The following is a 12,147-nucleotide window of genomic DNA, read 5'->3' as shown; positions in this document are numbered from 1 at the left end:
TCGTTCTCGAGATCTCAGGGGGGGGGGCGGTCATCCGCCCCCCCCCCCCGTCGGTGCGAAGTTGGCGCAGACCCCCGTCGGTGCGCGGGTTAAAACAAATGTAGTCTGTAGTCCGCAATTACGTGCAATTGTAACAGGTTGTCATAACCGCCATAAACGGCATTACCATATCATTTTGCTATTCTATTTTACCGTCCATGATTGCTAAGATACCTGACAATTACCAGTAACAAGTAACAACGCACGGCAGAAAGACAAAGCAGCTATGCCAAGTCACGATCTCATCCTTCAGCTCGTAATGACACAGAATAAACATCACAGATGCCTTTGTTTGCGATTATTTACCGGGAAATGCCTTTACGTTTGACCTATGTCGGTCCCCTGAACAAACTGTACTAGAATTTCCACACTTTGCCTCCTCTCTGACCATGTCTGATCACTTGTTCCCGGTTGTTAGTGACTGTGTTTTGGCGTCCTTTCTCTGAATGTTGCTTACAACTCATTTGTCCCCAGACGAAGCTGAACTGTGAGGTTCTCGACTCCGACTCTTCTATGGAGGTGCGCTGGGCCGTCGCCGGAGAGTCGATCGTGATGCAGCTGGTCAGCAACGTAGGTCAGTACCACCACTTTCCAGGCGTCGGCCTCCCACGTTAGGTAACTATGTTAACCTATAGGTGGATGATGTGGAGTATAACAATAATCATCACCGATGTGAACGACTACTGACCGACATTATTTTAACCATACGCTTATCCTTGCTCATAGTCAAAGCAAGCTTCTCCGAAACATATATAAATATTTATGTCCGAGTGGATAAACCGTGGCTTGCGAAATACCTTTTCAGAAAACTATTTAACCGTTGCTTGACCTTTGTCGTTGTCAAATTACATCCATGGTGCAGCGGAAAACATCGCTGAATGGCACACTTATATTGACGATAATTACCTTAGCAAATCGGTGCAATGTAACTACAAGACATCCATTTTTCACTTACATTCATTAGACATGCACGAGGCAATCAATGTGACGTCTCAAAAAGTACGCCATTTCGAAGCGGCTTACCATTTATCTTCTAGTTTTGCGATGTCACATCAGAACAATCTCTCAGCACCACTCCATCAATGACCTATTTTTAGGTCCAAGTCACGTCATTTTTGTCCTCGGTGCCCCAGTTCCATCACCTTCAGCCCCCCCCCGGCAGCTGAGCCAATGTGACAGCCCCCCCCCCCCTCCGGTTCTCACGCCCCTCCTAACGCACGACCTCGTCACCTGCGACCGAGCTCACGCCGTAAACCCGCCTCCTGGACCGGGTCGCACTCGGTCCAAATGTGCCGTGTCATCGTGAGGCTCTGGTGCTCTGTCAGTGCTGACACCGGCGGCGGCATTATCCCTCCCTCTGCCATGAGGTGGCCGGAAAATCCCCCGTGTCTCGCGCAGCAGGATGCATGCGGCCTGCACGTCCCAGGGAGGGGGAGGGGAGAGCATGGCGACGCTCGTGATTTATATCGTGAGTCACGGACGGCGCACGGCAAGGTTAGACCGCCACTAAATCACGGACGGCATGGGACACAGTCTGACAGGCAGAGGTGATGAAGCCGCTTTCCAAGATTGCTCCGATGATGGTGTGAAGGTCTTCTTCACATCCTGCTGTCAGGATGGATCCTAGTTGATAGCTCCTACCCAGAACAGTCTGTGGTCATTCCGTGTGGGCTTTGATGTGTGCTGTCTTGCATAATAGTTGCTCGTTATGCTTACAATATGGCAGCGCCGCCACTGATGAGTTTACACATTCACCGCCCCCACACCCATGCTGCCATCTGGCAGCGCTCCATCAAATTCCGCCGTCGCTGGTGGCGCCCCGCTAACCTCTAGTTCCCGTGACCTCCGACAGAGGACGGGCAGTACATGGCGTTCGGCCTGAGCGGTCACCCGACGCGCAGTGTGATGATCGGAGGCGACGTCGTGGTCGCCTGGCTGGATAGGACCACCGGACAGGGCTACGCGCACGACTACTACCTGCAGGCCAAGTCGCAGTGCGCCGGAGGACGCGGCTCCTGCCCCGACAGCAAAATCAGCGTAAGTGGGGTCTCTGGAAGTCTCCATGGCTGGTTGATTGATTGGTTATGAATGTGCGTAAGTAAAGAAAGCGAAGAAGTGACTTATGGACAAAGAATATCGATATGAATTATCAACAAAAAGACTAATCATAGGTCCTTTCACAGTTCCTTCGATTTTTATCCGCATAACACGCCGTTTCCATTTCTCTAACGCATCTCATCGTTATGTGTGTTCGCAGGGCGGCAAGAACGGAGTTCGTCTCCTCAACTCTGCGCTCATCAACGGCTTCTCGATGCTGACCTTCCAACGACCTTTGGCCGCCGGCGACGGCTTCGACCAGGCGATCCTGACCAACTCCTCCCAGGCCATCATCTGGGCCATCGGTCCCGTCAACCAGGCCGGCGAGACCAGCTACCATCAGAAGCGCACGCGCGGCAACATGCTCCTCGACTTCGGCCGTACGCCCCAGTGGAACTGCGCCGTCGCCAGCTCCAGCTCTGGTTCCAGCTCCGGCGGCTCCCGCCGGCGACCAGCCACCACGCCAGCTCCGGCGCCCGTCAAACCGTGGACCATCCCGGCCATCAAGTGTAACGAGCCTGCCGACCGTGTCTTCTACGCCCAGATTGGACCGACCGGTGGCAAGCGTGGCTACCAGGCCATCACTGGCCGCGTCGGCTGGGGCATCGCCTGGTACATCAACGGCCTCCTGGTGCCCGAGATTAACGTCGTGCGCGGACAGACGTACACGTTTGTGGTGGAGGGCGGCCTGGACCCGGAGAGGTCGGCCAAGTACCATCCGTTCTACATCACCGACGATTCTGAGGGAGGCTACGAGTTCAAGAGCGACACGGAAAAGAAGGTGAGCGACCGGCGACAATGTTTTCCGTCTTTGCCAGAAAGCTACATAACAAAACTACGAAGCTACAGAGTAGTGGATTCCTCCACCAGGCGTGGCTTTCTCGGACTTCCAATATTGTCCGCCGCTAGATTTGTTTTAAATTGACTTAAAGCGTAAGTAATTGAAGACCACAGCAGAGCATTTGGCATTTATTCATCAACAAACACGGATTGCCACATGTTCATATGTACCGCCCCTCACTCTCCTCCCTTTCTCCCGGCAGAGTGTTCGTGTGTTCGCCGGTGTCTCTCTGGACGCCCGGGGCAAGGCGCAGCCGACGGCCACCGGTCGTCTGTGCTCGTGGAAGGAGGACCCAGGCCACCCTGCCGACTCTCACGGCTCGTTCGGAGCCTACCAGCGTACCCTGCAGCTCGACTGTGAGGAGGGCCAGCCGGGTATCCTGCAGTGGACGCCAGACGCCGACACTCCAGATACCGTCTACTACCAGGTGAGGTTTGGCTGCGGGAGGTGGAGGTGGGCAATGGGACAGGGAACAGACACACAAGGTCACTAGTGACATCTACGCAAGTCATAAGGTACAGATGACAAGTGCATGCGTTTTGTTTTACTTGGTGTTACTTACGATGACAGTCTTGATAGCTCTACGTAAGTTCTGTTTAGTGAAGCTCGCAGAGCCTGACGCTGTATTTCCTTCCTCAGTGCTTCACTCATCGCTACCTGGGATGGAAGATCAACGTGGTCGACTCCTGCGGAACCGGAGGTATTTACGCCAGCTTGTGTAGCACATCCAGCACCAGACTAACCAGAAATGGCACTTTGACGCTTTCTAACACTGTCAGTCGCTGTCCGATAGAATGTGTTTTTCGTAGAGGGTTACTGGTTGTGATTTACGTTGGAGTAAATAAAGCGAAAAGCTTCACATATAAATAAAAGCGCCTGCTAGCCAGCCTTTAAAATAAAATGAAGTACTCAACTAAGATTCGAAACCAGATGAAAAATGACTCATGAACTGAACAATGACTGGACTTGGCCCTGTTGCAGACATCGACTATGACGCAGACTACTTTTACGAAGACAGCCTCCCGCAGCAGAGTGTGACTGTGGAGGAGACGGTAGTTCCTCAGAGTCTACCCCAGGAGCCAACCTATCCCTCCGCCGAGCTCACCTTTCCCTCAGCCGACCTGACCTCTACCGAGCAGACCTACTCCCCGCAATACGAGACCCCTGAGACGAACCAGGTGGACCTCGGTCCGAGCCCGTACGCCCCTAACGCACCGCGACCGGAACCGAGACCTCAGGAGGTGCCGGCGCCCCCGACCGGGTTCTCCTCTGCTCGTCCCCCGCCGCCGAACACCGGCGAGACGATGAACGTGGCGCTGGTGCCTCACGGAGTGCCCGTTCCTGCCGAGCTCGGTCCGGGTTTCTTCGGTCCCCCGCCGGACGGTGTGCCTCTGCCGCCGTTCGATCGCCTGCCGCCGCCCAGGGAGGCCGCTCCGGAGAGGCGTCGGGGACCGACCAACCGGCGCGGCGCCGCTCCCGCCCCCGCCCGGCGACCGATGAAGCCCCAGCGGCGGCGCCCGGCGCCCGAGACCCTGCAGAGGAGACGCTCGGACGGCCCGGGTCGCCGCGAGCCGCCGCCACAGCTTCCCGGAGTGGTCTTCGGTAGACCGCTCGGCGATCCGGAGATTCTGAGCCAGGTGCCTCGCCAGGCAGCGTTCCAGGCACCGCCGCCCGGACACAAGTTCAACGCGCAGGACATCGTGCTGGAAACGGACTTTATCCCGGTGCAGGATAGCGACAGGAACAACCCACCCCTGGCCTTCGAGGTCGACGAGGTGGAAGGCGGCGACGGCGGCCCATGGGAGGACAACACGGTCACTAAGAAGACTGGGGCGCCCACCGAGGGCTTCGCTCCGTCGAACTGGGGTCAGCGGACGCAGTCGCGACCGGCATCAGTGGCCCGTCCGCGACCCGTCAGCATCCCTCTGCCCGAGGCCGTGGTGCCTGTAGGACCGTCCCCGAGTGCCGATCGCAGAGAGGCGGCCGCTCAGCCGGAGCCGGCAGTGGTGGTGCTTCCCACGCGGCCGCCGCAGCAGAATCCAACGTACCAGCAGCAGGGGCCTTCGTATCAGCAACAGGGACCTTCGTACCAGCAACAGGGACCTTCATATCAACAGCAGGGACCTACCTATCAGCAACAGGGAGCTGCCTATCAACAACAGGAACCTTCTTACCAGCAGGGCCCCGTTTACCAGCAGCAGCCCTCAGGGTTCCAGCAGCAACAGGGACCGACGTACCAGCAGCAACAGCAGGGACCGCCGTCTGAGAGCCAGCAGCCCGCGGGCGAGGAGGCACCTCCCACGTTCCTTCGTCCCGCGCCACCGCTGACGGAGGGCGTCCCGCTACCTCCGCACCTCACCGAGGACATCCTGCCAGGCGCTGTCGTATTCCGCCCTGACGAGGACCCTCGCGCCGCCATCGCGGCCGCCAAGAACAAGCTGAGGAACCAGCCGGGCCGCCGCCAGCAGCAGCAGCAGCAGGTGCAGCGGCCGCAGCGGCCGGGTGGCTTGCTCTCCGGTCCGGGATCGTTCCTGGGTGGACTGCTGGGCTTCCTTCCCGGACTGGGAGGCGGTAGGAGGAGGCCGCAGCTCGGCCGCGCGGGGAACACCAACCCGCACAGACTCCTGGAGGTCAGCAGAGAGAAGGAGGCAGGGGCGCCCCGGCGGCACCACCCCGACCAGGTACCCGTGGAGACGCGGCAGCAGGAGGTGGGACCCCAACTGAGAGAGGCTGAGTCGTACGGTCCAGAGGTCAGCAGCGGGTCGAGGGCGGAGGAGCAGCCAGCGCGGCTGCTGCAGCTACCAATCGTACCCGAACTGCAGCCCATGTTTGAGCGGCAGCCGTTCCAGCCGTCTCCGCTGGACGGCGCCAGTTTCAGGCCAGTGTCTGAGCGGCCAGAGGCGGAGGTCACCGCTGACCTTCCCGCTGCTGAGCTGACCGAGGAAACGCCGTCAGCAGCCCAGGTACAGCCAGCCGTCTTCAGCAGCCGGCGACCCAGACCGGTCCACGTCTTCAGCTCGCTATCATACATCGTCTTCGCGGCAACTGTCCCGTGATTGTCTCTTGCTCGAACGGATGCCCCTTCGGCGCCTATCTAGTCAGTCCGGCCACGTGCTCTCCCCTCCCTACACACATTTACAACAACCTCCACTTAAGACCGAACAGTGAACGTGCCTTCCGACTATACTGTTTTCCTTTTCATGTCGAGACTCGACACTCGACAGAGACTGACCTTCTTCGACATGGACTATTCGACATGACTGTTTGACCTTCCACGACTTTCTATTTCATGATATTTGATGCTTTGTACTCATGTGATTATTTACTCTTATTATCAGTTGCAACGCATGAAACATTACGCCACGGTATACCGTGGCTGTGGGATTTGTGGTCGGGAAACAACAGTCGCTCATGCATGCAGGATTATAGCTCAGTGGGGTTACTAACCTTTGCTGTGCATGGTGATCAACTACTTCCTGCTTGCTGACAGAATGCTCTCACATGTCTTATTCGCTCTCCTCATACAGAGTGCAACAAAGTCGTGTCATGAATCTACGCCTCCCTTATTGTTCCCCGACTAGCACTAGCTTAGATAGGCCTCTGAAACACTAGTGCATGCAATCTTCTCCACTACTATAGCTACCTTTTCACTCTCAAAATAGCAATTGGCTAAATGTCACACTTGGTCCCAACTATGCTGTGTACTTTACTTTTCAGGCAGACTTAGTCGATTATTCAAAATAATTCTTCAACTAATGGGAAAGGAAGTTGCAGACGATCCAACCATTCAGTAAGATCGTAGTGATTGTAGCACAAACCATGCTTTTGGTGTAATTTGAGGCGGGAAATGGATAAGCACATGTGACTAAACTTTCGCCTGCATATATTAAGCAAACGCCAAAGGAAATATATGTAATGTGTTTACCGGTACCTACCACCTTCCCGCATTCTCTTATAAACAAAACTGAGATGAGTTCTCGCTTTAAACATAAAAGAGCTGGAAATGAAAAATATCGTAGCTGTGAAAGTAAAAAACGTCTGCGAGCTTGAAGCCTTGAACCATCCGCCCTCTTTGTCCATCACTCGCACGCCAAGGCATCCTCGGCATAGGCTTACCTACTTGTTTCCACTCTTTTTTCTCTAACCCTATCTGGGTGGTAAATGGCTTTGGCTCTTGGTGACAGACACCTGCGTATCTCTGCATTGTGTGCTTACGTTAGTTCAATGGATGGGACTAGTCAGTTAGCCCATTGCATCGAGATCAAAAGAGACTGACTTGCTGACTTGATTCGACTTCCTTGACTTGATTTGCGACAAATTAAAAAGAAAATGAGCGGCACGAATTAGATACTCGTATCGGCCACTCGCCTGCCTTCAAATAGCGTTCATGGCACGATTGTTCCTGAACATTAGTATCGTTCCTCTCTAACGCTCCCGTTTTCCGACCCTTCCTCAGGGGGCCGGCGCCCGTCAGGAAATTCTCGAGGACGTGTGGCGTCGAATGCGGGTCGGGGCAGCCGAGCCAGGACCACCCGGGGATAGGCGAAAACGACATCTTCACAGAGGTGAGAACGGGTCATTGCATTCGCCGTGGTCTTAGAAGACACCTGTCTTAGCTCCGAAAACCTTTTAACTTATATAGTAGTCAAAAAAAACACACACACACACACACACACTAGCAGACGCTCTCGAGGTTTGGGAGCAGAGAGGGGCAAATGAGCCACGATTTAGTTATTCGCTTTGTGTTCGTACGTTTTGCAATACCATGCATGCTCCCGACCGATGAACCCTTTTATTTGTGTCACAGCTGTCACATCTAAGTCGTCTTCTTTCTCTCCCACAGACGCACGGTGAGCAGTGGTTGGATGACTCTGGAATCATCGAGGAGTCAATGTCAGCGCCCGAGTCAGCAGCAGAGTCACAGCATTCGCCCCAGCACGCCCCAGAGTCGGAGTCTTTGCCTCAGCACGCCCCAGAGCCAGAGCCACTGTCCGAGTCAGCGCTTCAGTTAGAGCCCTCGCCTCAGCATCCTTCAGAGTCGGAGCCCTTGTCTCCACATGTCCCGGAGTCGCAGTTATCGCCTCAGCACGCACTAGAATCGGATCATTTTCCTCAGCACGTACAAGAGATGGATCATTTGCCTCATGACGTACCAGAGATGAGTCAATTGCCTCAGCACGTACTAGAGATGGATCATTTGCCTCATGACGTACCAGAGATGACTCATTTTCCTCATGGCGTACCAGAGAAGGCTCATTTGCCTCATAACGTACCAGAGATGGATCACTTGTCTCAGCACGTACCAGAGATGGCTCATTTTCCTCTGCACGTACCAGAGATGGAGCATTTTTCTCATGACTTACCAGAGATGGAACATTTTCCTCATGACAGACTAAAAATGGGTCATTTTCCTCATAACGTATCAGGGATGAATCATTCGGCTCATGACGTACCACAGATGGAGCATTTTCCTCGGGACGTACCAGAGATGGATCATTTGTCTCAGCACGTACCAGAGATGGATCATTTGCCTCAACGCCTACCAGAGTTGGATCATTTTCCTCATGACGTACCGGAGATGGATCATTTTCCTCGCGACGTACCAGAGTTTGAGCCTTTGCTTCCACATGATCTGGAGCCAGGACATTTCCCTCGAGGTCAGCCAGAACCTGACTCTTCCTCCGCCGGGCTATCGTCCGATTTGGAGTCATTCCCCGAGCCCATGCACGACATGACATTATCGCCTGATCATCCTGAGCCCTCATCCCATCAAGCACCGGAGTCTGAACTTTTGCCTCAGTCACAGTCCGACTTGTCTTTCTTAGAGCTCATGCGCATGCTTGAATCCTCACCTGAACTTGCACTTGACCCGGAGTTCATGCGGGAGCTGGAACGCCATACTGACTTATCAGCGGAGTTGGTACCCAAGATGAACTCCATTCCCGAGGGAGGATTTAGAGCGGCGTTCCAGCCAGAGCATGCATCCGAACTGAGGGAAATGGCTTCTCTGAATAGGTCTGAGCCATGGTCAGAGCCAATGTCAGAACTGGCGTCTAATGCGGCCGCCGAGGAGGCGCACGATTTGATGTTTGAGCCGGCGTTTGAGCCTGAGATTGAGCCGGCACCTGAGCCCACACTTCAGCCTACACCTGAGCCTTCACCTGAGCCTACACCTGAGCCTTCACCGGAGCCATCATCGGGCTCATCTGAGCTAACAGCGGAGCCAATGATTGAGTTAGAGATAACACACGTTCCAACTCATGAACTATCGCCAGAAACCAAAGCTAGGAGGGTGTCCAACCCAAACACTGAGCCGATGCTTGAGCCAATGACCAACATGGCAGACGATCCAACGATGGAAACAACTCATGAGCCAATATCTGAGCCAAATCCTGAGCCAACTCCTGAGCTAACTACTAAATCAACTACTGAATCAACTCCTGAATCAACTCCTGAACCAACGCCTGAGCCAGCATCTGAGCCGACCCCTGAGCCAATACCAGAGTTAAATGCTGAAAATGAGTCTAATGATCCTTCCACCAATAATCAGACTGAATCAGCGATGACACTCGAATCTCAATCTGCGACTCTGGTCAAAGCGGGCAATAATGGTGAAGTTCCTGGACTGAGGATAGTCTATCCGGTCTCTAATGCCGTAGCTGAGGATAGCTCGCTCGGAGAACTCGTAGCATCTTAGCAGCGCCAAATTACGCTCTGAAACTTTCTGAACTCGCTGCATGAGGCGGGGCTCTGACTGGGGCAGCAGATGACTGGGACTCGATTGCTGCTCCTATATGAACTAAGTGCTGATTGATTTACTACTGTGTGAGCGCCGCGTGAAATGTGCGCGGCGATTTCGTGTGGTGTACCGAAGCGATTGAGATAGGCATTCGAGAGTCTCGGGCTCGCGAGAGTGGCGCGTTTGTCAGTGGCGGACTCACGACGGAGGAAGTGTTAATCGCGAGGCGTGCAGCGCGCTCCGTTTGCGACTCTGTGAGATGGTGCTCTGCTGCACTTGTGGCTCGTTCGGCTGAAAGAGGTCCCAACTGAGACTGATAATCATACGGACGTCCTGTGATTTGGTAAATTATTGTATTTAACGTGAGTTTGCATGGAAATTATATAAACGCTAAACGAATGCGGCAAACTCACAAGAAAGGTAATTGAAATGGATGATTGAGTAATTGTAGCTCCACGAGTGTTTTTATAAACTGTATGCATACATATGCCGTGAATGCCGTTTGTGTTATTTTGATACCGCTTGTCTGCGATAGACGACTCGCTAATACAGGATAAACACAAAACAGAGTGTGTCTGGTGCATTATCAATAGTGAAATATTGATCAGAGAGGGCAAAACGAGGCTAGGGAAGGAAAAGAACCACCAGGATGAATAGGATCTGCTTCAGCGATTCCATATCTAACACCATCAGTCCATAGTTCACAACGTATGTAGACACCAACTAGAGACTCATTCGACAGAATCGTAAGGTGGGTCCCCGGCCTGCTAGCCGTTGGATGGGCAATGGGAGAAATGAGAGGAAGGTTATCAAATGCAACACGTGGACAAACCAGTAAATATACTGCGCCAAAAGCCAAAGATATCTTCGAAAGGATTCGAAAGCGTCGCGATCATCCCGATCATCCATCCCCGGAGGCCCTAGAAGAACGCGGAAGCTGGCTGACGTCTTCTATTTTGGGCGGCAGTGCGGTATTTTTGCTAGCATCGCGGATATCGAAAGCACAACGGTTCAGGTATTGAGCTGGACATTAAATTCGTTTCCCTCAGTGTGTGCCCCAATTCCATTGCGGCCCCGACACCATGTCCGCGGCAGGTGACGCGCCCGCTCCGTCTCAGGTCGGCGGAGCGTTCGGCTCTCCACTCACCTGCGCAGATGACCTCTGGCGCATCACCAAACTGTGGGACGAGAGCGGCTCGGGCGTGCGCGCCGCCCTGCTCGCCAGCTTCCTGGGACGCTTCAGCTCCGAGCCGGCAGTGGATCTGGAAACTGCGCTGGTCGGAGGAGCCAGTTTACTCCTGGCGCGATTCGTGGCCGCGCTCCGGCTCAACGGGTCTCACTTTAGCGGCGGAGGGGTGACCGGCTTCAGCACACCGCTGTCGCCCCTGCTGGCTGCACTACGGGTGTTCCTCCGCGCGCAGCAGTGTCATCGGTTCGCCGCTGAAGCCCTGGAGGCAGGCGCTCTGGACGCGCTTCTCGCCACTCTGAGGCGTGCGAAACTGCGTGCGTCGCACGCGGACGCGGTGCTGCGCACGCTCTCTCTACTGCTCGCAGCGGGGAGGAGGTTCAAAGAAGCGTTTGTCGTCGGTGATGGCCTGCGTGTGCTGTGTGAGCTGCTGGGCCGAAGACAGGTCTCCACACCGGCTGTAGCCGGGCGCGTAGAGCGACTGCTGATGCAGCTTCACGAAGGAAACCCACGAACCGTCGAGCAGCTCGCTGAATTCATGTGTCAGCTCACAGAGTCCACTGAAAGTCAGGCTCAGCTCGTGGCCTGCCGGCTGCTGGCTGCCGTGCTACCGCGCGTGCCGGACCACCAGCGCGCCGCTGTGGCTCCTCTCCTGGCCCTACTGCGTCACCCAGACGTCAACCTACACGTAGAGGTAGCTGAGGCGCTGCGAGTCCTCCTCAACACCAGCGCACGTAACGATGTGGTGCGCGGGCTGGTGGCACTACTTCTACCAACTGACGCAATCAGCACCGATCATCCCCTCTACGAGACTGAACCAGCGCTCAGTGCACTCTACGACATCCCAGCAGCGCATGTATTCTGTCAACAGGCAGCGGCTGTGCGGGTGGCTGACCTTCTAACGGCCGGCTGTCCGGCGGCGCTAACCGCTCTCCTCTCCGGGGATCTGTGCGGTGGACTACTAGTCGCCCTCTCCACCACACCACACCCAGAGTCACAGACGGAGGCAGCGCGACTCCTGCGCCGCCTGGCTGCGAGGCACGAGGTACGGGTTCGCCTGGAGGCTACACTGGGAGCCGGACAGCTCGCGAGGCTGCGGCAGGACCCTCGCCGGTTCGCCACGGAACTGAGTGTGGCGGATGCGGCACGAATTAGACGGGAGGCTGGGTTTAGTTATGATTGGGATGGCAAAGGCCCGATCGAGGGAAGTGGACAAGGAGAGGGGGAGGGACAGGGGGAAGGGAC

The 12,147-nt window shown here is 55.2% G+C and overlaps 2 protein-coding genes across 2 annotated transcripts; both read left to right on the top strand.

Annotated features, from left to right (window-relative positions):
* Positions 1-457: 457 nt before the first annotated feature.
* On the top strand, positions 458-10,281 carry LOC122372504 (protein Skeletor, isoforms B/C-like; the record flags this gene model as incomplete). The annotated part of the gene is made up of 7 exons (XM_043349734.1): positions 458-613; positions 1,892-2,076; positions 2,297-2,917; positions 3,180-3,404; positions 3,617-3,677; positions 7,434-7,542; positions 7,821-10,281. Coding segments are annotated over 6 exons (1,334 nt in total), but the record flags the coding sequence as incomplete, so codon positions are not given.
* Positions 10,282-10,798: 517 nt separating this feature from the next.
* LOC122372501 (armadillo-like helical domain containing protein 1) lies at positions 10,799-12,032 on the top strand. Its single transcript, XM_043349725.1, has 2 exons — positions 10,799-11,647; positions 11,895-12,032. Exons 1-2 carry the CDS (start codon positions 10,799-10,801, stop codon positions 12,030-12,032), a joined length of 987 nt encoding a protein of 328 aa, XP_043205660.1.
* The last annotated feature ends 115 nt before the right edge of the window (positions 12,033-12,147 follow it).

Source organism: Amphibalanus amphitrite, unplaced genomic scaffold, assembly GCF_019059575.1.
Source record: "Amphibalanus amphitrite isolate SeventyFive unplaced genomic scaffold, NRLGWU_Aamphi_draft 001367F_arrow, whole genome shotgun sequence".
In the NCBI taxonomy this organism is placed as follows: domain Eukaryota; kingdom Metazoa; phylum Arthropoda; class Thecostraca; order Balanomorpha; family Balanidae; genus Amphibalanus; species Amphibalanus amphitrite.
The sequence above is the reverse complement of the archived record's forward strand: the minus strand, read 5'-3'. Positions and strand labels throughout refer to the sequence as shown.